The 26069-nt window shown below is 40.4% G+C and overlaps 1 protein-coding gene across 10 annotated transcripts in view; it reads right to left on the bottom strand.

The window, feature by feature from the left end:
* Positions 1-283: 283 nt before the first annotated feature.
* Positions 284-26069, bottom strand: part of NAV3 (neuron navigator 3) — a 352628-nt gene continuing 326842 nt past the window's right edge. For all 10 annotated transcript variants that reach the window (XM_027819622.3, XM_007057255.4, XM_027819623.3 and 7 more), the window contains 12 exons: positions 23764-23917; positions 21295-21469; positions 18407-18504; positions 17121-17216; positions 16676-16844; positions 15681-15916; positions 13420-13574; positions 12288-12359; positions 11620-11816; positions 10766-10884; positions 7398-7601; positions 284-3080 (listed from right to left, as the gene is read on the bottom strand). In XM_027819622.3, coding sequence (XP_027675423.2) covers positions 2961-3080; positions 7398-7601; positions 10766-10884; positions 11620-11816; positions 12288-12359; positions 13420-13574; positions 15681-15916; positions 16676-16844; positions 17121-17216; positions 18407-18504; positions 21295-21469; positions 23764-23917 — 1795 coding nt within the window. In that variant the 3' untranslated portion in view covers positions 284-2960. The remainder of the gene's footprint in view (positions 3081-7397; positions 7602-10765; positions 10885-11619; positions 11817-12287; positions 12360-13419; positions 13575-15680; positions 15917-16675; positions 16845-17120; positions 17217-18406; positions 18505-21294; positions 21470-23763; positions 23918-26069) is intronic.

The raw sequence follows: 26069 nt of genomic DNA on the forward strand, positions 1-26069 counted from the left end.
CACTTGAATAAAACTGGTGGAATCGAGAATGAGGCCCTTAGATTGTTCCTAAACTACTTAGCCACCCTGTTTTGCAATTCTGCCTGGAAGTTGTCATTCAAAAGCAGCAAAAGGATCACTGGAACTAGAGAGAATACATGCTTTCATTCTTATAAAGATTAGTTATGCAGTATATATAGAAAATTACTTCCTTCCATTTGCCATTTTGTTTACATGTTTTACCTTTGAAATACCACCCAATCATTCAGTATTCCTGATTGCAAAGACACCAGACTGCACTTTCAATAAATAATTCCACTTTAATGACAAAGTAATAATTTAGACAGATACAGTGTGCACACCTGCAAAAAAATATATGCAAGCTGGTTTACAAGCTAGAGGAACAATAAACCAATAAAAATACATCATCCAGTTAAGTCCGATGACACCAAATACTTATTATTAGGGCTTTACAAAGACTACAAAACTTTTCAGATGATTTATTTCACTGTTTCTGTCTATTTACATGATATGTTACATCAAAAAATGTACAAAATATAAAATGTATACAGACAAATGTTTCACAAACAATTTTTAAGTTGTAAACTAGGTGGACTCACTGAGATGTATTGCAGGAAGTTTTGTATATGGTAATATTGTGTGTGTTTGTGTCAAAAATGGAAGGAAAAGATTTGCAAATTTGTTCAGAACACATATATAACAAATAGCAGCTGGTTTTTTAGTCAGCTCTCAGATACATGTTCTGATGTTTTACAATAGAAACTGATCTAACTTTTGGGGCTCCACATCAGTCGGACTACATTCTACATGCATAAAATCAATTAGAGTTTGTACTAGGGCAATAGCACCGTGTAGGGACTGCTAGATTCACTGATGCAGCTCAGTGCCATTGAAAACTGCATTGATTTCTTTCAGAGTAGCAGCCGTGTTAGTCTGTATTTGCAAAAAGAAAAGGAGGACTTGTGGCACCTTTGAGACTAACCAATTTATTTGAGCACAAGCTTTCGTGAGCCACAGCTCAGTGAGCTGTAGCTCATGAAAACTTATGCTCGAATAAATTGGTTAGTCTCTAAGGTGCCCCTAGTCCTCCTATTGATTTCTTTGTCTTTGTTTTACAGCAAATGACCACAGGGTGGCCACAAAGAGTTAGTAGCACCAATGACACATCCTGAAGGTAACATCCATTTAAGTGTACAGTATGGATACACAATGCCATAGCCCTTGGATTCTTCTTTTAAAATTATTTTATCCAGTTATTTCTCGTGGCAATAGCTTTTCCAATTATTCTGATCAGTTTTCATGCAATCTGTTTGTAGCCTGCCATGACAGATGCACTTCAAATTTCATTTTTTGCCCCCCAAAATGTATTGGCTTAATATACAAATTGAAACATGCTCACTCTAGCATTGATAGCTCCTGCATAGTCATAGCAACTGTAAATACAGGACAAACACACAAGGTTAAAAACAGCTTTTAAGGTTTGCATTCTGTCTTTGTTTGCAACATTGAGGAAATCTCAGCAAGTGTAACATCTCTTAACACCAACAGGATAAAATACAATTTCTTGTTTGTTTGTTTTGATTTGTGCAAGGCTTTTTATATTTACAATACCCACCCAGTAGACTGTGCAAAACCAACCCACTTTTACAGTATAAACTCTTCCTCTTCCACAGTGGACATCACTGCTTCAGTGTTCTTTAATGCTGTTAATTTTTTTTCATGTACAACAATAGCAATCAAAACAACATGCTTAAAACTAGAAAAAGAAAAAAAATAAACAAATATTTGTGCTCATGCTGCATCAAGTGCATCCAGCTCTGCTGGATAAGAATTCGAAACATCTATCTTCAAAAACTCCATTCCACAGGACTGAATGGACCTGGGTCAGCTTTCTCAGCTTTTAGGTGATAGTGGAAGTGGGTTCTGGGTTTCTTGTATATTTCCTAGGGTAGGCAGAGCAATCTATTCACAAGATAAAAATACTATATAGCAACTGTTCTTTCTCCTATCCATTGCTTAAAAAATCATGATATACAGATATGAGGCTACTGTGTTAACTGACGTTATTTCGTTAGTAAATGAAAAAAAACAGTGTAAATTACCAATGGTTTAGGAATTAAACCAACTGTAAAACTGTTCTAGAAATCTGTTTTAAGGCAGTGAAACAGCACCATAGGAAATGTTCCTTCTTCCACTGAAAAGGCTCAAACAAATGAAGCCCTAAAAAGCCTTTAGTCAGTGTTGGTTAATAATTGGTATAAAACTGTAAAGGAGTGGGCAGGTGGTTAAAAAAGACCTTTGTGGTAAAAACAACTTTATAAAATCGGTGACTTGTACACTAAAAACTTCATGGAGAGTGTCACTGTGACCATGGCAATTAAGAATTAAATTGGCACTTATCCAGCATATCACAGTAGTGTTTTCTGGTGATAGCACAATACTGTTTGTGCTTATTGAGTTACTATCATCATCTTTGATTCATTTTGGAATGGGCAGTAGTGTACGACAAACACTACTGTAGTCCTGTGACCAGCACCATGTGGCACAACAGAGGATCAGAAGAGGATCAGAAGACTGCATTGCTAACGCAGCACCTCAGAGAAAAGTAAAGGAAAAAACAAAAAGTTTTCACTGTAAACTTTTAAAGAGAGAGAGAGGAAAAACAAAAAAAGGTTCCAGTTTGGCTAACACATGTGCAATCTGCTTAGTTGCCCTCCATTTAGGGCCCTTTCCAGTTGATTAATGGAGTCTTACTTGGCTCCACTGATATTGAAATGCCTTGAAATTAAACAAATTCAAGCTTTCCACTTAAGATTTTAATTCCTGACTTTGCAGAGTTAAGCCTCCTGCCTACCTACAACACACCGCCCTTGTTCAGGGACCTCAGTGTGCTGCTTTAATCCTGGCAGTAGTCAGTGGCAATAGATTTTACTATAATCCTCTACCAAGGTTCGTCCCCTCTAGAGAGTTGATTCAAGAGAGGAATCCAAAATGTCATCATGGTGGCTGGTGCTATCACTGTCACAGCTTTGCGCACTCGAGTAATTTGCTGCTTCTTGGAGCCGCATTAGCATATTCATCTGAAAAAGGAGGTAAGGAAATGTTTATGTAATCACTGTAGCATTTAATGCAGCAGGGGCTATGTCAAAAATTAATTAAACGATTCTGGTGTATGCAGTGTGCTGGTACCCAGAGTGAGAGAAAGGGCAAAATGATTTCGGAACGGGCAAAATATCAGTGGCTCCTCCTGGCTGCCACCCCTTGCCCAGCCTTCTGTGCTTCAAATAAATACCACAGAGTGGTAAAGGTCTAATAAGCCATAGGGATATAAGAGCGCTGCCTAATAACTCTACAATTCAGCGGTGTGAATGGCTGCAGTTGCAACACAGACAGGCAAAGGAAACAGTATCACAGCTGGACATCTGGGCCCGTATTTGGAGACAGTCAAGCCTCCAATAATGTTTTGGCTAATGTAGGCAGAATAAATTGGAAAAGCAACTGCAAACATGATCACACGAACACACACACACCCTCTCAGAGAGAGAGAGAGTGTGTCGGGAGGTGGACTGTAGCCAGCTGCTACATACAAGAGCACCATCTGCTGCTCAAGAGCTGACCTCAGCAAAAGGAACAGTAACAGAAAACAGCAGACCATCGTCCTGAGGAAAGGGGAAGCATAACATAATTCATTTGGGTATTATCGGAGCCTGTAGTGCATTTGATAAACATTCAGAAGCCAACGCCTGCCGGAGAAAATTGCTCAGATTCTTGGAGACAAACTCAGTATAATGACGATGATTTTATTTATAAAGCAGCACTCATGCCAAAGTCCTCAGAGCACTGAAAAACATTAACCTAATTTTAAGACAGTGCCACATTTTAGGTGAACAGTTCAGGTTCCTTGTAACCAAATAATATGCAATGAAAGGTAAGAAGAGGGAAGGTATTTTATTTGTGTGAACCCTTTTCAAGTTTGCTTAGGAATCCTTGAATGTCCTATACTTCATAGCTACACCATTCACGCATAATTCAATAAGCTTTGAACATTGTACTGGGGATACTACGAAGCAGCTTTAAGCTCCAAATTCAATGTGCGTGTTATATACCCTATGTATGAGACAAATACTGATGTGTGTGCGTACGTGTTACATTCTATGTATGAGACAAATTCTGAAATGCCTTGTTATCTCATACAGGGTCAGTGGACCTGATTCATCACCACTGAAGTCAGTATCAATCCTCCCATTGGCTTCACGCATGCAGGTTCAAGCCTAAATGCAGTGAAGATGCTACGCTTTTGCTACATGGGGGATGGGAGAGGGTCCAGACAGCAAAGATTCATTATGGTGGGACACTACTTCTGCACTACAATGGAGGAGTCTTAGCCATTTCTGCACACTGCAATGTGGAAGGGATAGTGAATGGGCTCGGAGCGTGGCCAGGAGATTCACTTACACTGCAAATCCTAAAGGGCCAAAGGACCACTCCTATATTTGTCAGGTGGGAAACAGTGGGTCATATAGGCTAATTCCCCACATTATCTGGAGATTCATGGTCTGATTTCTGGGAGATGAGCGCCCTGAGCACTTGTGGGGACTCAGGAGTAATTTCTTTAGTGCCAATTTACTTCGGAGCATTTTCTTCAGAGAAGGTCCCTTTTCTTTGGGCTTTCTCCATTTCTCAGAATACCACCCCCAGCGTAGGTGCAGTGGGGTTCTCTATATTTAAATTATGGATGATAACAAAGGCAGTCTACCGAGTGAGATTTATAAAATAATAGGACTTTAGTTGGGCTGATATAGTATACCTTTAGCAAGGGACATAATAGTAAATCCAAACATCCTTGGGCATATTAAATGGGCAAATAAAACAATGCATTACATGTTTTGTTTTGTAATGATTTTGACTGACTTTTCCCCCCGATATAGTAAGCAATGATGCAATAATAAGTTATTCTGAGATATTCCTATGGATGGGAAGAAGGATGTTCGATTCCCTGTTCTGCTACTGTGTGTGTGAGACCTTGGGTAAGTCACTTTATCTCAGTTTCTCAGTTCCCCATCTGTAAAATGGAGGTAATATGTACCAACTATACAGGTTTCAGAGTAACAACCGTGTTAGTCTGTATTCGCAAAAAGAAAAGGAGTACTTGTGGCACCTTAGAGACTAACCCATTTATTTGAGCATAAGCTTTCGTGAGCTACAGCTCACTTCATCGGATGCATACTGTGGAAAGTGTAGAAGATCTTTTTATACACACAAAGCATGAAAAAATACCTCCTCCCACCCCACTCTCCTGCTGGTAATAGCTTATCTAAAGTGATCACTCTCCTTACAATGTGTATGATAATCAAGTTGGGCCATTTCCAGCACAAATCCAGGTTCCCCCCCACCCCCCACAAACCCACTCTCTTGTTGGTAATAGCTTATCTAAAGTGATCACTCTCCTTACAATGTGTATGATAATCAAGGTGGACCATTTACAGCACAAATCCAGGGTTTAACAAGAACATCTGGGGGGGGGGGAAGGGGAGAGGGGTAGGAAAAAACAAGGGGAAATAGGTTACCTTGCATAATGACTTAGCCACTCCAGTCTCTCTTCAAGCCTAAGTTAACTGTATCCAATTTGCAAATGAATTCCAATTCAACAGTCTCTCGCTGGAGTCTGGTTTTGAAGTTTTTTTGTTGTAATATCGCAACTTTCATGTCTGTAATCACGTGACCAGAGAGAGTGAAGTGTTCTCCGACTGGTTTATGAATGTTATAATTCTTGACATCTGATTTGTGTCCATTTATTCTTTTACATAGAGACTGTCCAGTTTGACCAATGTACATGGCAGAGGGGCATTGCTGGCACATGATGGCATATATCACATTGGTAGATGTGCAGGTGAACGAGCCTCTGATAGTGTGGCTGATGTGATTAGGCCCTGTGATGGTGTCCCCTGAACAGATATGTGGGCACAGTTGGCAACGGGCTTTGTTGCAAGGATAGGTTCCTGGGTTAGTGGTTCTGTTGTGTGGTATGTGGTTGCTGGTGAGTATTTGCTTCAGGTTGGGGGGCTGTCTGTAGGCAAGGACTGGCCTGTCTCCCAAGATTTATGAGAGTGTTGGTTCATCCTTCAGGATAGGTTGTAGATCCTTATTAATGCGTTGGAGGGGTTTTAGTTGGGGGCTGAAGGTGATGGCTAGTGGCGTTCTGTTATTTTCTTTGTTAGGCCTGTCCTGTAGTAGGTGACTTCTGGGAACTCTTCTCGCTCTATCAATCTGTTTCTTCACTTCCGCAGGTGGGTATTGTAGTTGTAAGAATGCTTGATAGAGATCTTGTAGGTGTTTGTCTCTTTCTGAGGGGTTGGAGCAAATGCAGTTGTATCGCAGAGCTTGGCTGTAGATAATGGATCGTGTGGTGTGTTCAGGGTGAAAGCTGGAGGCATGTAGGTGGGAATAGTAGTCAGTAGGTTTCCGGTATAGGGTGGTGTTTATGTGGCTAAGTCATTATGCAAGGTAACCTATTTCCCCTTGTTTTTTCCTCCCCCCCCCAGACGTTCTTGTTAAACCCTGGATTTGTGCTGGAAATGGCCCACCTTGATTATCATACACATTGTAAGGAGAGTGATCACTTTAGATAAGCTATTACCAGCAGGAGAGTGGGGTGCGGGGAGGTATTTTTTCATGCTTTGTGTGTATAAAAAGATCTTCTACACTTTCCACAGTATGCATCTGATGAAGTGAGCTGTAGCTCACGAAAGCTTATGCTCAAATAAATTGGTTAGTCTCTAAGGTGCCACAAGTACTCCTTTTCTTTTTGCAACTATACAGGGTGTTTTGAGGTTCAATTGATTAATGTGTGTGAAGTGTTCAGCTAGTATAATGATGAGGGTCATGCAAGCACCTAGACCAGGGATCGGCAACCTTTGGCATGCAGCCCATCAGGGAAATCCGCTGGTAGGCCGGGACGGTTTGTTTACCTGCAGTATCCACAGGTTCAGCCGATCGCAGCTCCCACTGGCTGTGGTTCCCCGTTCCAGGCCAATGGGGGCTGCGGGAAGAGGCGGCCAGCACATCCAGGCCAGTGGGAACTGCGATCAGCCAAACCTGCGGATGCTGCAGGTAAACAAACCGTCCCGGCCCACCAGCGGATTTCCCTGAGGGGCCGCGTGCAAAAGGTTGCCGATCTCTGACCTAGATGATGAGAAATACATACAATGAAATTACTGAGATTTTAAAATTGTAACATAAGGGTAATGCTTTCTATTCTGCTACGTTCTCCTGCTTTTCTTCTTCTTTTTGATATAAATTAAATACATAATGGACCAGTTAACTGGTATATTCTTTATATTTCAAATTGCTAGGTTGAAAGACAGACTACAAAGGTAAACAAAAAGCTTCGTTCTTACCAAGGGATCCCCTTCTGTGTCGCTTTGTGGAATGTGCTTGGAGGTTGTTCCTTCTTGTGCCGATGCGTAACCCTCAAACCCAACGTCTTCTGGTCTTAACTGAAGTAATGATGGCCATTCATGCTGCACAGGTGCGGAGCTCCACGGGTAAGTATCTGCTACCCACTTTGAGGGATCCTCCCATGGCGCTCTTTTACCATACATCTAAATTATGGATATAATACATTTAGTTATTTAGACTGCGTGCTTTTCAATACATTACTATTTATAATATCAGACAAATGAAATCAAACACATCTAAACAGCTTTTGCAGCAGAGACTCAACTTTCAAAAGTGCTCAACACCCACAGCGATGGCCTGAAGCTCAAAAGAGCTCACTTCCAATAGGCACCCAATGAAATGGCTGCGTATTCAAAAGTGCTCCACACCTAACAACCCCCAATGAGAACAAAAAGAAATTGAGAACAGTAGAAGCTACAAGTTTTGATAAAATGTGAAGTGGAACTTTGGGAAAGGAGAGAGAAACATCACAAGAAGTTGTCTGCGAGGTAGTTTGAAAATACAAACCCATTTTAAGTGACATTATTTTCACGCATCTTGCAAAGAAGGGGGACATAGGAAATATAAACAGAGATTTTCCATTTATACAGGCTTAGGGAAGCTGTAGCAGAACAATAAGCAAGCCTCTTTAATCTTAAGTAGGGAGCACCTTCAATAGGTGAAAAGAAGAAATTCACCTAGCTCCTTTTATCTCCAGTTTACTCAGAGAGTCCTATTTTCTCTGAGTGTCACAATGATCTTTCCTGGACTCAGATTATCTTGGTCCTATTGCTTCTTATAAGAACATTTCTTTTCTGTATAGTGTAGGCCCAGCAGTATATATCTATCTATCTATAGCTATATCTATATCTATCTATCTATCTATATATACAAAGCAAGTCTGTTGGACTTCTGTGTATTATTATGTTGTTGTTAAACAATTCAGAATGTCTAAGAACTGGGCTGGTTTGTGGCAAACCAATAATTTCTTCTGGATGCTGCCATCTTGTGCTCCAGAACTGAAGTTTTCATTTAAAAAAAGTCTGTAGCCCTCATGATTGTGAAAATTAATTGAACTACTCCTGTTGACATCAAGTTTATTTTTGTTTTAACTCTGCAGTTTAATGAGGGCAGTTTAAATGTTAACTATTTCATTGCTTATTAAGGTACTCAAGAAACAAAAGACATAACCATATTATGAAGATGACTCATTTGAATGTCTCAAGTGGGTGGGACTTGGCATGTGGGCGGAGCATGAGAGACTACCACTATTTTTTTTTCTTATTAGTTCCCCCCCGGGTCTAAATAAGCCGCACTAATCTTGGCATGACAGTGCCTATCATATGTTCAGTACTCTATCTCAGTTAGTTCAAGCAGTTTTAGAAAAGAGAGATACTTCAATAATGCAAGATTCCAAACCTCACCCTATGAAGCAGTAATTTCAATGAGCGTTGGCTGTATCACCAGATTAATTTTTGGCAAACGTTACGTTTCCACACCATATTGTTCGCAGTGTTGCTATAGCCATGTTGGTCCCAGGATATTAGAGAGACAAGGTGGGTGAGGTAATATTTTTTATTGGACCAACTTCTGTTGGTGAGAGAGACAAGCTTTTGAGATACACAGCACTCTTCTTCAGAATTCTGAATTCCTCAGAGCTCTATGTAGCTCGAAAGCTTGTTTCTGACCCAACAGAAGATATTTCCTCACCCACCTTGCCTCTCTTTCCATAGCATGCAAAGTTGTAGTGAACAAAAAGAGAACAAATGCAAAGGGGCCAAATAGAAAATGGAAAAAAAATTAGGTAGCAGGATTACTCCAAGAAATTTGGGAATAGTTAGGAATATAGAGGAAAGAAAAGAGAAGCAAAAATGCCACAGACAAGATGGGAATGAGAGAGACATTAGAGAGGACAGAAACTGAGGGAGCAGTAAGACAAAAGAGAGTCAGATTCTCATGTCCACCAACCCTTGGTGCAAAGTGCCTTAAAGTGGCTGAAGAAGCCCATTGGAAAATAACCATAGCATGGGGGAACTGCCTCCTACAACAACTGCAGTCCATACCCCAGTGTATGTGGAAAGATGGGCTATGTTGGGAAGAGTTGTGGGTGGGATAGGAGGGGGTGTGGTGGACATCTCTGCTATGCCTTGTGATAGACCCAGTCCAGTTGGGTACAGCAGAGTAGTAGAAGGCAGATATACTGGCCACTGGATAAGCAGTTTTCTGTTCCCTGACTGACCAGAGCAGGGGCTGCTCCAGGCTCGGGTGGACACACGACTCCAATTAGCCTGCGAAAAGAGTCAGTTGAAGCTGTTAGGCTAAGGAGAACACCTGACTCCAATTAACTTGCAAAGAGTCAGGTGAGGCTGTTAAGCTAATGTGAACACCTGACTCTAATTAAAGCCCCTCTGATACAATAAAAGGGCTTCCTCCAGTCAGTCTGAAGAGAGACAGGGAGCCAGAGGAGAGGAAGTGTGGCTGATGGGCTGGATAATGAAGACACTCTCAAGCCACTGGAAAGGGAGCCCTAAGGTAAGGGTGAAGAAAGCGTTAAGAGAGAGAAGCAGGGAAGCTGTGGGGAAGTGGCCTAGGGAAATGTAGCAACTCTGGCAGCGAAAGGTCGGCTGCCAACAGCTGCTGCCATTAGGGTCCCTGGGCCGGAACCCAGAGTAGAGGGCGGGCCCGGGCTCCCCCCGAACCTGCCACTACAGAAACACCTCCTGTGAGGGGAAGACAGGCCCCTGCCAGGACAGGAGGCTAAACTGTTCTCGAATAAGCCAGTAGGGACAACAGACTGCGGGAGTTTTCTCATCAACCTCCTTCCTGGCTTATGATGAAAAGGACTCAGTAGACTGTACCCTGGCCCTAGAAAGAGAAGGGCTACATGGAGGGTGGCAGTGAGCCTCTGAGGCTAGCATAAACCGCCTGGAAGCGTGGGACCCACGGGGACAAGGTCGGAGCTCTGCTGCAGCCTGTTCCTCCACTAGTATAAAGTCCTTGAGGTCCTTCCCCTGTGAAATCCTCACTCACAATGGGTGTGGTGACCCTGAATTCCTCCTCTTCATTACATACAAGTGAAGAGAAGAACAAGAGTGTATCACTGTGTCACAGACAAGCACGGTCTTAAGAAAAGCCAAATCATTCATCAGGAAGTGCAGGAGAAAAGGGGTCTGATGCTTACTTCTAGAATTCTACCCCCTTTTTTTGTCACTGTGGCACAACGCATCACTCTGATGCATTTCTGAAACGTACCCTGGAAAAAGCTTACAAAAACAAAACCAAAAAATGCTTTTTCTTTTGAAGCAAGACAGTGTTTCTACCTACATACCTGAAGTCCCTCTCTTACGGCCTCCAGAAGATATGGCACCAAAGAATAGTTCCAAAGATCTGTGAACCACACTCTGGAGCCATCAACATCCATGGGGCAGGGGAGGAAAAGGCGAGGACCTGAGAAGAAAAGTTTTTTGTTAAATAACATGAACTGTGAGGAAAAAACCTTCCAAAAAATGTAAGGGAAGTTGACTACCACGGCAAACTTGAATAAAGAGAATGTTTATCCAGCACTACAATTATTGGCTCGTACTGAGTTCAGCTTCATTTTATTAAAAAATTAGAGTCTGTCTCCCCCTCTTCTAAGGTCTGAACTACACTTGAATGTTTTAGTGGCAAAGCTAAAGGGATGTGATATTTTGCCATTATAAGCCTTAATGAAGACACAGTTACACCAACAGAAAAGTGCTTATGCTAGTATAGTTTATTTCACTTTGCTGAACCCAAATTAGCTATATCAGCACAAGCTCTTTTATACCAGTGTAACTGTGCCTACATTAATTATAGTGCGTAGATGAGCAGCAAAGCTTTTAAATGTAGACACGGTTAGGGGGGAGATTCTTGGTACAGGTCCATGGCAAACACTGTATATGAAACTCTTTAGTCCAGTAGTAAGGATAGAAATCCCCGGAGAACAGACTTCCCCATGAGATTTCCATTACTCCCTTGTTTCAGTCAGGTTGGCAAGGCATATTTCCCATGGTGATTTAATGTTTTCAGTCTCAGCTTAAACACAAGATTTTACTAAGTCAATTCAACTTCTACAAACTTTATGAAAGGTTCAGGCTTTACCCATCTTTCACTCTGCTGGCTGAGAAAAGTCTAGCAGCACACGGTCTTGCAAGGACTCACCAATGGTCACATCTGAAGAGCTGTGTGTTTCTAAAAAGCTGTTGAGATGATGCCATGTCTTAGGGATCCAGTCAATGATCTTGATGAGGTCATTATTGCGCATGTTCCTTTCTATTTCTGTCTCAATCAGTTTCCTTTTCAGATACCTGCCCAGGAAACCTTTTACTGGTTCTGTGTGATTAGCACATAGCACCCACCTAATGTGAAGAGAAAACATCAAATAATCATACAACGAATAAACATTGCCTTCCATCTTAAACACAGAAACAGTGACATCAGTGTTTAATGCTGCTTATCTACTAAAAGTCAATTCTAATAATAAATCATAAGGATCTATTTAGTCTGTATCACAAGGGTGATCTCAGTGCCTGTGCTTTCTGAGCCAATGGAAATCCAGTATGTTATAAGGTGGGCATATTACTACAATTCTGAACACCCTGCTGCCATGGCAGGAGGGTAGCAGGAATGATATTCTGTCTGTTTTGCCAGGCGGAAAAGTGCCACACAGACAGCTGTCATTAAGGGAAAGGGGGAAGAGGCAAACAGCTGTAGAGCGTGACTAAATTCAAGATGGGTGTTGGAGGATAAGCAGGAATGAGAGGAAGGAAGGCTGAGAGGCCTGCACAGGGGAAAACAGACACATTTAAAGACAAAGAAAGTGTATTTACCTGAAATTGTGATGCAGCTCTAGATTTGGTGATGAAGTAACCCCTTGGTTCATTGTTCCAATAATATAGGGACTAAAAAGAGAAAAGTAATACATTTAGTAGGAAGCTTCACTGCCACAGAATCCATCCAGGAGGCTGTTCAGAAAATATTGTTTATTTTTATCTTGCCTGGAGCCATCTTTGACAAAAGAAAGTGCAGATGCTGTTTGGTCTCAAATTCCAATGATTTCTGGCCAGACTTATTTTTAGTATATTTGTTCTTGCTTTTTTTTTTTTCCTTTTCACACTTATATTTTACTAGTGGTCATAAGCACTAAAAATAAATGAAGCAAAACAGTGCTCATATACCTCATTATCTGTGGCCTGTTTAGTGGTTTTACTTCCAGGAACCAGTGAATCTTAGGAGCACTGAGCCATAATACACAAATATTTTATGAAGGGAAGCTCTTACCACAGGCACTTTTATAGCAGAAATAGCTTGATTAATAGGCCGCTAGCAGTTTTCAAATACCTTAATTACTTTTTATTCTTTTTTGACCACACAAGACAGCTAGTCAATCACATTCTCCTTTGGTACTATGTCTAAACAACTTTTCCACTCTTCTACAGCCAGGTAAATGTTTGGCTTACAGTATAGCAGTTGGAAACAGGAGGTCTACCACAAAAACAGCAGCTACCGTATAGCATACTCCATGGGTCCATCCTGTATCCAGGAAAACACCTTATGGATAACTACCATCATGCATCTGTTGTTACCCTCCCACAGGCTCTGGGATCTTCTGGAACTAATGTGCCTGTGTTCCATGACACAGATGCGTTCTACAGCAGTGGAAGGGGTTAAGATCCTGATTCAGCAAAGAATTTAAGCACATGCTTAACTTTAAGCATACATTTAAATGTCATTGAAGTCAGTGGCCATTAAAATATGCTTTAAGTGAAGTACACACAAGTGCTTGGCTGAATAGGGATAGAATTACTCACATATTTAAAGTTAAGCACATGCTTAAGTACTTTGCTGAACCGGGATATGAGTTACAAGGGTTCCTTATAACATATTTCATCATATCACACTAATAAAGAGCTTTCAATTGTTTTAATCACAGAGTCAGGGGAATTAAGACCTGCTACCTACCATGTATTATATTTACAATTGAGGAAACCATTGAAGATATCACTCAAAGAACCAATATGGTGGAGGTTATCAAGAATTATTACTACAGGGAGATCAGCACCATTGTTGTCAGCACTGCACTGCTCAGCCAGGTTAGCTAGGTACTGACGCAGATCCTTCAGCAAAAGAAAACAAATAAAACAGGAGAGTAAAATGCATTTAGTCATTTAGTAGGGCGGAGATTTTCAAAGGCACAAAGGGGAGTTAAGAAATTTCCCCCACAGCTTATATCTCAACTGAGTTCCCATAACCCCAAAGACTTGTTTCTCAGCCAGGGCAAAACTGAAGTTTCAGCTGTATATAGAGAAAAACATATACCTGACATGGTATAGTGAAAACGAAAATGTAGGTAAGTCTCACTAAAGGTAAGGTAATAAAGTTTGTGTCCTGCTATCCTGAGGATACATTTCTCAGCAATCCAGTAATAAAAGACTCTATATTACATTACCAAAAGGCTGAGCTATTTAGTTCACATATCAGTCCCCCACTTTTAGAAACACCAAATTAACCCAATTAAAACAATAGATTGTTATCTCATCTAGTTCACTGATCCCATTCCCTCAGATTTCTGCCCATCATCTTCATCCCCTCACAGACCACCTGTTGAACCCTTTGGGGCGGCTATGTCACATGCCACAATAAAGTGTATTGCTTACATTTATTTCTCTCTGTCAGCCAGCTACCTGGGGAGTAATGGTGGATTTGGGGTTGGAGAAGAATGGTCTGTAATCATGACAATTTATTTTGCTCTTGATGGTTTGTTGTTCCTCAGTCTCCTGGCTAGTCCAGCTTTTTAGCTGTCCCTTGTGTGCAATCTACAGTATAGCAGACAGCACAGCAATGAGAGCACGGCTCAGCCTGCACTTTCTTAGGATAGGGATTTTTCATTTCCCGCATCACTCAGAATTTGCCTCAGTGATTTCACAATATTGGTACACGGTCTCTCAACAATCCTTGTTGTGAATCCCTGGCACTTTGGACAGAAATCTCATTCTCATTATACTAGAACATTTCCTGGATCAGTGATAGCAAAATCATTTTTTGAAAGTAGAAACATGTTATTTGTTGCTTTGGGAAAGTTCTTGTTTGGTTGCATAAATATGTTAGGCTGTTTCCGACCAGGTGCCTTGGGGGAAAATCAGGAGTTTCCTCATAGTTTAGCTCTGTAGCACCATCTGTATTGTTCAAGCACACATGACAAGGGTTTATTTTTTCTTTATTACAAACTAAGAGGTTTACTTGTCAAATAATCTTAGCACAAAATGAAGAAAAAAATGAAAGGAAAATACACACATACACTTGCCAGTGAGCCAGCAAAGCAATGTTTTTGTGACTCACTCACATTATATATTCTATATATATATAATTCTGATAAATGTGAGCACTTCTCTGTCAGAGTGAATGATATCACAAATCATTTACATAAAGGGAATGAAAATAGGTGTTTATGATGGAATAGTTCTCTTATCCCCTCTCTGGTCTGTGTGGACTTTCTTCTCAATCTATGCTAACAGTGCTACATGCTCATCACAAAACTCTAAGCAAAGATATTGATTTTCTGATCTTTTTTTGGGTACCAATCAATTTACACACCCTGTTTAGGGTAATAGGTGGCTTGTGAGTTACTTGTGGGTAATATGGTTATCCCCTCAATACCTTGGCAACCTGAGGTAATAGTTAATTCGACCTGCATGTTGTCTGAAGCATGGGCTAAATATTGTATTAGCAGCACCACAACTGTAGATTTCAGGAGAAAACAGCAACAACCAGAACCTACATAGTGCTAAGCAAGGGATTGAACCCAAGTGCTAATCCAGTGCCCTGTGCACTAGATCACCCTTCCTACTCCGATCCAGTAATTTTGGGCAACCATTTTCACTGTCAAAATGCAAATCAAACTAGCACTATATTGTACAGCTAATGTATTCAGAGAGAGAAGTTACTGGAACTCCATGGACTAGAGTTAAGATGGCATTTTATTCTGCCTTTATCATCTTGTGAAGTGGAAGTCCGACAAGTACCCCAAAATTGATCTCTTTCACACACGATGCACTATTCAGATTACAGAGAGCTGTGGCTGCATGTTTCACTCTGATTAGAGGTTCCATCTCTATAGGAAACCACAAAACCAGGGAATAGAGCAATGTGTAAATTAGCAGGACTAACTCTTGCTCATTACTACAAATCAGGCAACGAATTTGTCATTTTTAATTGTAACTTACCTTGCTTGATTTGTGATCTACATTAAAAGTAGCAATTGCATCCTCAGTTTTTTTCCTGCCCGATTTAGTTATTATGTATTCAGCCAGTCTGTTGGCTAAATAGGTCTTTCCAGTGCCACTGGGTCCTGACAGGATGATTCTGTGATGCTCCATCAATAAATTAAAGTACCGTTGGGTAATTGGCTTAGGAATTAGTGTATCAAACACAAAACTGTCCAAACTGTTTTCTTCCACTCCTGGGAATAAAAGAAAAAAATAACTGGTCTCCATTCAAGGTGATGTCTAAAATAAGCATAAAATCAGCATGGTGTCTGCTGACATCCATGCCATGCTGAGAGCAGGTAAATTCTCCTATCTAATAATTCTATCTTCTCCAGGGTTTGAATACAGTTGGAATTGCACAGATACTTCCTAAGGGACAAAAAGATAAAACAGCACCAGCACCACCACCACGAGTAGCTGGGTGGGAGTAACAAAATCAAAGTAAATGTGAAGAGAAGGCTCAGTGAGGCAGAGATGTGCGTTTCAAACATTAAAGGTTGAAGTGACAGCAACAAGGGTTACCAGCAGAAAGATATCACATCAAATGATGCAAAGTCCTTTTGAAGGCCCCCAACATGGAAAAAATCTACAGCTCTTTGAAATATTTAAAGTCCCTATTGTGGAGCAGGATGGCTTAGAAACATTTCTGAATGAAATGCTTGAATTTTGTCCCGGGTCACTGTTAAAGCCATTTGTCCTTTGCTGTGACTTTAAAGTCAGTGAGAGAAAAAGAGAAATATTTTTTTGTATTATTTAATATTTATACTTCAAAGCACCAAGATGCCTGAATGTGCTAAGTACTATACAAACACATACAAAGAACTTACATGACAAATGACTTCCTGTGCTGGACACAGGGTGAAAAAAGGTCAGGTTTAAATGATAAATAGAGGGGTTGGGAGGGATATAACAAAGAAGAGAAAAATATCTGAAAAACATAGTTGTGGTTTTACCTTTCAGGTTCACGGTGATGATGTTATTATCTCCAACCAGATATCCACAAGGCAGCAGTTCAGGCACTTCCAGGCTATGGGCTCTGATTAAATCCCCTATACAGTAGCTAGCAATACAATCGGAGCTTAAACCCAGGCTAGTAGCTGGATCCACTCGGAAGATATATTCCTAAAATTATACATACATACAAGATATAAAAGCATGCATGGTCATCTCATGTGAGACAAGTTATTAAAACACATACTTTAGTGTAGGTGGAGTTCCACTTAAAGAAGACTCAGATCTATGCATTACAGAGCAGCATATATAAACTTAAAAAAGAGCAAAAGCATTAACTTAAGCTATATGAAAAAAATGAATTACTCAAGTCAAAACTAAGCAAGGAGATTTATGGGAGACAAAGAATATGGAATTAACTGATCAACCGAATTTTAAATGCCCCACCTTAAAGAGACGTCTAATTACTCCATCTAAAACGTCCCATTTGGTTTTCCCGCTAACCCCAATGGATCCTATCAAATATGCCTGCATCTTTTGATCCTATAAAGAGAAAGAGAGAGCATTCACAAACTGGACTAAAATTGGAGGAAATCAGTTTGCCACCCACATTAAAGATCTCTAAGATACAACGCTAAAACTTAGTAATTAACAATAAAAATAGGTATAAGTAATATTAAGGTGGACACTTCAGTCTTACCTCATGCCATTGTCCACCTATTATTTTAATTATATTGTTGTATATGTGGAAATAAAGTACATTATATAGATTACAGTGCTCTAAGGTTTCTCCTGTATTTAGGGTTACATGCATGAGTTAAACATCAATGGTTGGCCTTTGCTTCATGGGGTAGTACAAAGCTGCCTTATCGCAGGGCAGAATCTGGGCCTAGCAGTATAAAAATATTGAATTGTGACCAAGTAAGCTCCTATCCCTTCACACTGAGTCACTTAACTTCAAAGTAGTCAAATTGATTTCTTTTCTTTAAGAAATCTATGGTTGAAACTATATTATACATTTTTGACTTTGAGCTAATACTTTTAGCTTAGTTGTTTGGGACCATCTGTGCAAAAGTGATGTAGACTCGTGGTGGCACCTGAGCGATAAAAATAAAGTAAGACTCACTGTATACAAATACAGATTACACTATATTAAAAAGATTTTTGGAATACAAAACGTGAGATCATGAGAATATGATTCAAAATTGATTAACTCAGACATCTCAATTTTGTCCACGTGAGGAGCATACTTGCAACTTGCCAAGGGCTATACTTAAATTACAATGACCACCACTTTTAACAGAAGCCCATCTGAAGAGACTACAGGTCCCAGTATGCAATACTCCAATTTAAAGTGAGTCAGACTAGTAGTCTGTCTGAGCTAGGGTGACGAGATAGCAAGTGTGAAAAATCAGGACAGCAGGTGTGGGGTGATTGGCAATTATATAAGAAAAAGCCCCAAATATTGGGACTGTCCCTATAAAATTGGGACATCTGGTCACCCTAGTCTGAGCCTTCATAAAAGCAGCAATAGGCCATAATGCAGAAGATTTGGGGACTGCATTTGACCATGCCTGGATTAGATAAAAATATAGGAAAAAAGGATTAAAAAAAAGGGTGTATGTTGAATGTTTGACTTTCAGTCCCTGACTGAAAAAAAGTGAAAATAGCTCAGCTATAGTGGTGGTGTTTACTATATCTGTGATTCTAAGACTTCAGGAAAATGAATGTACCTCAGATCGACCATAGCCCTTACTTATGGTGACTATAATTTTAACACTGTGGCCTTCTTTGGGGTGGGCTCCATCTGTGACATCATCCAGTAAAATATCTACAACACAAGAAGCAAACATATTTTATAGAATGTGATTAAACTGAGAAGCGATATAAGCTTTGTTTTACTTGTTATTTTAATGTTTGCTGCAAGGTCTTTTAGTAAGAAAGGCTGCTATCACAACAATCTATCACAACAATCTGCAGTATGATCGCTTTAATTGCTACTTACTTCTCCTCCATTGCTGTTGGAAATGAAAAAGTAATGATTTGTCAGCTGGTGAAGGCAATCGTTCCTAATAAGCTTTGGTTGTGTATATCCTGAGATAAGGACCTATACATTCAGTTACTTACCATACATTTTTTTCTTTGCTTTCCTTACTGGAGTGTGTTCAAAACTACCATGGATCCATGTGACAACCTAGTTTAAACCTCATATTATGTAGAAACATAATCTTTGGATATCCACCTTGCCCTTTAAAATGCTGTCAGTTGAAAAATAGAAAATCCTGAAGCCAAAACTCTTGCTGCTGTAAGCCCATTGGGTTTTACCTTCCCTTCCCAACAGACTTTACCTTACCCCTATGAAGCATATTTACATGGAAGAGTCCCTCTTTCCTCATGATGCAGCTTCTAAAGCTGCATTCCCTTCTTGTTCTTTTCATGTCATCAACTTCCTTGATAAGAAGGAAGAACTTGCCCAGGGAACTGCTTTGTATTCAGTCTGGACTCACTCGGTGTCTGGCCACTTCTCTGACAATGGGATTGCAATGTAGGACTTCACAGAGGTCTTGGAGATAGAGAGAATCTCCATTTTTCCCTAGACATCTGTTTCTTGAGCTCCTTCAACAGGGCTCCTGCATAATATTTCTGCAAGGAACCCAAACTGCCCTTTCCCCACAAAGATTTTTTAGCATAGCATGAAGGCTTCCACTCTTGGGGGCTTTTCACTAACTGTCTGAATAATTCAAAATCTCTATTCTTCCCCATCAGAGCTTGCCTTGCCAATGGAGCAGACTCCAGTTAGGGCTTCATTAGTCTCACGTGTTGCAACCCCCAAGCACACTTAACTGGACCACTGCTCCAGAGCCTCTGGTTAATAACCTGTTGGTTTCTACAACAGTCCTAGAAGATTTGATGGTGGAAACTTCACACACTTGCAAGCTCCCTGCTGCCATAGCAAAATGATAGGCATTGTTTAGATTGGAATGGGTACATGTTTTAATGTACCCTACTGCCATAGCAAAATGAAAGACGTTGTTTAGATTGGAATGGGTACATGTTTGAATGGGATTTTCCTCTCCTCTGTATGTCCTTAGACTTATTAGTTCTTATAATCAGAAGTAATCAGCTTGCATACTAGAAGAGCATGCATAAATAACACACACAGAATTATACACAGTCTACAGTGTTTTTTTGTTGTTGTTGTTGTTTTTTTTGCTGTACCTGACTTAATAGAACTCTAGATTTAGTCAGAACCAAGAGATCTGGAGCTGCAATTTCAGGATCTATTCATGAAAAGGTTTCTAAATTTAGTACTATTGAACAGACCACTGCTCTGGTATTAGGGGCTTCCTCCCATAGAGTTGGGGGGGGTGAGGGAGGAAGCACAATAAGACTTTTCCTCCCAGGTACTGAATGAATGTGTTTGTAGTAGAAAAAACACGTCATGCCTTGTCCAGGGACAACACAGCCTCATCCATTCAGTGAGTTAATCCAGGCAACAAAAGGGCTGGCGTGTAAAGAAAAACATGCTGATTTTCATATAAAATATAAAATTAAACCAGAAGAGAGGCTCAAATACCCATGTAATCAATGACTGGCAAGATACTGTGACTGACTGCCAACTCAAATTATTGTCAGGCAGTTTGGCACATCCCCAGCTGTAGTATTGCCCAGACTCCATCTATAATTATTAGCCACACTGTTATTGCTTCCAGAGATTGCATTATACTTTCTACAGATGTGTATTACTGATGGTTTCTCTGCTTCTGCTATGCTCATCGTTCTAACAGTTGAGACAGTACTCCTGTTTCTTGGCCACTGTATGCAATGAGTGCGGAAGAATTACAGTGGGGAGATTGGGATTATCTATTCTCAGACACTATGGTATTGTATAATGTGGGAATATTCAGAACCTAAATCCTGGTTGCTTTTCTACATGGGGATTACCACAGAAGTCAATAAGAGGATTTAGTGAGCAGAGCAGGATTTGGCACTACAATAAGTGGTAAATGGGTTGATCTGGACCCAACTGTATATGGAAAGAAAAAAGGTCATCTTAACCTAGACTACATATCAGTATTCCACAACAAATTATTAGAATCTAATTCTAAACAGTGTTCACTTTCCTTCCTGACTGCAGAAATGGTGCATTCTTAAGGAATCTGCAGGAAATGAACAATACAATATCTGCAGATAAAAGGGAACGTTTCAGCAACTACGCTCACATTTGTCCCACAAAGATGCATATTTCAGCAGTTCTTTGGCACCTGTTCTACAATGGTGCCCTTCTTATCAAATATCAAGCTGTAGCATACAAAAATCAAAGAGAAACATTGCTAGGAGCTAGGAACATACTGTGTGTAGGATAAATAATCTGATATTACTATTCTCTGGCTTCTAAAGCCAAATTTTCAAAAGAGATCACCAAAACTGTTTGTGATGTCCATGTGCAAACACCCATTAGCACATGCAGATCTGAGGTGTATGCATACAAATCAATGCATGTGTAGTTTCAGAAGGCACATTTGAAATATGGACCTTTAAGAAGATAAAAATGAAAGAAAAATACATTCATGTTAATCATGTATATATATATATATATATATATATATGTATTATTCACCTGACGTAACAGAGTCTGTGATATTCAAGTTGTTCAAAGAAAGCCCTAATGATTGCCGTGATGAAGAAGAGGATGTGCTGCTTGAAGACTCAGAAGATGGTCGAGCCGGCTTCCCGGTATTTCCGGTCTCTGCCTTTAAGCGATCATTTTCAGCTTTCAGTATCTCAATTTCATTCTAAAACAAAAAGAAATCAGTATAGAAACATGGGGGATTTTTGTCTCTGAAAACCACTGAGCACGGGGTGGTTGTTCAGGCAACTTGCTGCTCACCAGCAAGAGCTAACTGATTGAGCAGCTCTGTAGCAGCATGCAACAATATATCAACAGTACAATACAATTAGCAGAAACTGGATTCCCTTCAGTGCTGAAATGGGAAGGGGGGGAATGCTAAAAGCTCCTTTTACTCTTGCATCAATATCACCGCTGATCAACACAATGTTCAAGTCCTTGTGTTTACTACAGGTCTGACATATTGCACTTGGAATTTTCACTCCAGAAAGCCATTTTACTTTGTCAAATATCTTATATAGTAGTTATTTCATTTAAGTGGTTACTAAAATCTCAGCTAGATAATGCTGCTAAAGTCACAGAAGACTACCGTTGCCGCTAGAAGTACATTGAATCAATGACGTCACCAAGGAGATACGAAATTAAAACCAAACAATAAAAATAAGATAGTTTAACTGTTTCATAACCCTTGTTGACATCAGACACAGTTTTTGATCATCCCAACATGGTATTGTTCACATAAGAGCAAAAAAAAAACCACTTTTGATGAAAACATATAGTGACAGATGAATCAGAACAGTCAGGATTTTTTTGTTAGCTAAATCCTCCGAGGTGCCGAGAGATTATCGAGTTTACAATAATCAAATGAAAACTTAGCCTGAGCACAGCCTGGTACCAGCTAAATCTAGCTTTTAGACGCTTCATGAAACACAGTACACAGCAACTGCTTATTCCTGGAGATGGCATTGCACATCAGATTTAATTCCATATTCACTCACATTCTGCTAAGTGTCTGAAACTTTCATAAAGGCTCTTCAACCACATTTTAAAAGTAAAAACATAAAGGATAGCAATCCTCCCCACACCCCCAATGAAAGAAACCAAACAAGCAAAGAATGGTGGGAAGTGAAGAGAAGGGGTCAAACATGTAAAAAATGCCAGCAGGTAATAAAGGCACCTGGGTTCACATCTGGAATAGGGCTCCAGTGAAATGAGTCATGTGATATCAAACCCTTCCCCATCATATATGAAATTATTAATTGCACCAATTTGCCCAGCTGAGCCACATTAGAATGATGGGCAATGAGAAAGCTGTGTTGGGAAGGTTTTAGGGTGCTCTGAGTGTGCACAGTATAGTGCTATACAACTTATTTTCCCCTCCCCTCCCAGAAACACCATGTGAGCTGGAGAGCCCAGGAAGGTTTCCCTTTTAAGAATGCTCTAGGAAGGAGAAACATGGCAACAACAGTGATTGCCAGGAGCATCAGGGGACTGGGGACTAGCCAAGCACTGTCCCAACCCTGTGGAGTCATGTGACCACAGCAAACCATTCCATCCATCCTAGGAGCACACCTGGGCTGGAGCCCTCCTCAGAATTTCATTTCAGGTTCCAGACTCTGTGAGCTGGTTTTTGCACTTCGGAGACTGAATGTTCAGATGAGGGTGTAGGAATGGGAAGGTGCAGCTAGGATTGAACACAGATAGGCCCTAAATCAGCAGGGCTCTGTGGTGAAGACTGCCGCTACGAGCTCCAGAGATAGATCCTGTAATGGCGGGAGCAGCCAGCATGCTTCCAAACCCCCAGGACTCTTCCAGTGAATGCAGTCACCTTTCTGAATTTCCCCTTTCTTCACAGAATAAGGTCTCATGCAGATGGAAGGGGAGTTTGTCAGCAGGCAGGGGTGGGGAAGATGCAGGCTGAGAAGCTGGGTTGAGGAAGGACATGAGAGGGGGTCATGGGTAATAATTAAGCAAGAATTTTAGTGGGCTAGTAAAAACAAATTGTTTGGGTTTGTGGAGAAGAGTTGGGTCAGGAACTAATGAGTCCAGTAGAGGGGATAGTCCATGTACATAAAAATAATAATGCCTTCCTCCCCCCCTTGAGTTAACAAGCTGTGTAACAATCAGCTTCCTGATCTCTTTGATTGTCTATCATATCTCTTCTTCCCACCCAACCCTTTTAGATTGTAAAAGCCTTAGGGAAGGGATTATGTTTTCCTGTGTATCTGCAACACACATTTTGATTGCTAGTGTAATATAAATGATGAGAATTAATATTATCATTATAGTGTCTAGAGTTAGAGTTAGTAAGCCTGTCGCTAGGAAGTGCTATCGATCTCTCATGTTCCTGTGTTCCAACATTTCTCTACATAAACAAAATAAAATAATGGGAAGGAGTAAAAACCAAACAAGCATGCTTTATGTGAGCACTGCCCTACTTACTTATGCCACTGCACTGACCTGCATGCGGTTCATGGCTTCACGAATCTGATCAAGATGGTGTGCCGAGCTGAGGGCCTCGAGACGAATGTCTGTTAACTTTAGCTCTTTTTCCCTTAGCTCACTCTTTAGCTGCAGAATAATTTCAGCCTCTGCCTCTGTGCACTCACATATCCTAAAGAGGAGAAGGAAAATAGGCAGGAGATTAAAGGAAACATCTCTCCTACAAGCAGTGTCATTATTACATATCAAAGAACAGAAAATGGCTGCTGCTGGTAAAACCTAGGAATGGAGAGAGAATTTTATGAAAGCAATATGAAGAGGTTCAAACTGCAAAATAATAATAAAGAAAAAAAGGTAAAATGTCCAGATGAAATGATCATTTCTCTTTTTTATCTTTCAAATTTAGTTAGTTTCCTGTGGTGGAAAAAAAAGATGTAAAAACTGAGTATGTACAAAAACCTAGAAATTTTTTTTACATGCTTGGTTTTTCAAATGTGGAATGGCAGTATTTTCAAATGGCTTGAACTATATTTCTCACCTGTGCCACTTTTTCTGTGCAAAGGCTATGATTTCCCCAGGTAGCAGTGATCAAAACGGAGCTATGCTGGTAAAATTAAACTATTGGTACATACTATTTATTAGACACCAATAGTGTGCTTTGTGCTGTGCAATACACAAAAATATAGCCCCTACCCTTATGATCTAACAGACAGTCCCTGCAGGGGCTGTCATATTTACCTATAGTCACCGCATTATAATATATGGTTTCTCAAATACTGCAGTTATTTACTTATACATATAATAGGGTAAATATGTAACTGTGGCTAAATGTTGATTTTTACAGTGGAGACCATTGCATAGTGTGGTTACAGAGACAGAAGCATTTCACTTGACTTTGTCTAGTGAACCCCAGTAGCTACCTGATTCTTATTCTACAATAGTACAATTCGCCTCACCTGTTATGTAGAACACCATGTTCCAGAACCCATTAGCTATCTTAATTAAATCCATTCCATGACATAGAACTGTCAGAAAATGGAACAACAAGTTTCTGCCACACTTCAGCACCAGTCAATGCTTGTAGTCAATTTGCTCTGATGTTATTTTGCTTTTATTACTTCTTCTAAATAGTTAATGTTTATAAAATACTTTAGAGAGGAAAAGCACTACATAATCAGTATTATTATTGCTAGTAGTATGCAAACATGAAACAGAGGTCAGCTTTCAATTGCCAGAATGCATGCAAATGCATTTTGGGAAAGAAAATGACACACTCTTCAGGTTAGCACTTGGATATAGCAATTCCATGCCTCACACTCCTTTTTACCGGGATCTATGCTTGTATATCACATGACCATTTTGCCTTTTCTTTGGTGCCCAGATTACAGATGACCTGCATATACACACATTAGACAGACAGAAGCAAGTGGAGGAAAGAAAAGGTTTAGAACATGAGACTCAGGTCAGAAAAATTAAAAAGAAACCGCTGCAAAGGAAAGAAGATATAGTTCATCGCATATAAAAACATTAAATGGCAAATTAAAGAAGGGAAAATGTCAGACTTTAGCCTGACTATATTAACACCATGTACCAGTATTTTATATATGAGAAAAAGAGATAAAGACTCATATTACAACTTACTAGGCCATTCCCCTTCACTCAACCACTGCAGCCACCATCACCACTGAACTGATGAGGGGTTTTGCATGTGTGGGAATACTAAAAGAGATATTGACCTACCAGAAGGCTAACTTTTCTTCAAAGCTAATGGGGGAATTGTGCAACCTCTTAAAAATCAAGGCCTTGAAGACGTTGGTCTACCACCCCCAGACAGATGGGCTGGTGGATCACTTCAGTAAGACACTGAAAGAGATGCTTAGGAAACCTGTGACCTTGGATCACCATCACTGGGGTTAGTAACTTCCACACCCCTTTCTGCCATCCATGAAGTGCCACAGGCACTGACAGGGTTTTCACCATTCGAACTACTATATGGGAGACAGCCATGCAGGATCACAGACCACCACCACGAGAAAGCTAATTTGGTACAGTATGTGATCCACCTGATGGAGTATTTGGAAACACTGAGGGCTTTTGCTAAAGAACACCTGCTGAAATCCCAACAGAACCAGAAACGGACCTGCAACCAAAGGGCCAGGATGCGAGAATTTGGGCCTAGGTATAGGGTATTATTGTTGCTATTGACCTCAGATTCAAAGTGACTGACCAAGTGGCAGGATCCATCTGAGGTGGAAAGAAGGGTGTAAGGACCAGGCTGTAGGCGGTCACAGCTGGGCTGACGTCTGCCCGCCAGGGACAGAAGT

This window comes from Chelonia mydas, chromosome 1, assembly GCF_015237465.2.
Source record: "Chelonia mydas isolate rCheMyd1 chromosome 1, rCheMyd1.pri.v2, whole genome shotgun sequence".
Classification (NCBI taxonomy): domain Eukaryota; kingdom Metazoa; phylum Chordata; order Testudines; family Cheloniidae; genus Chelonia; species Chelonia mydas.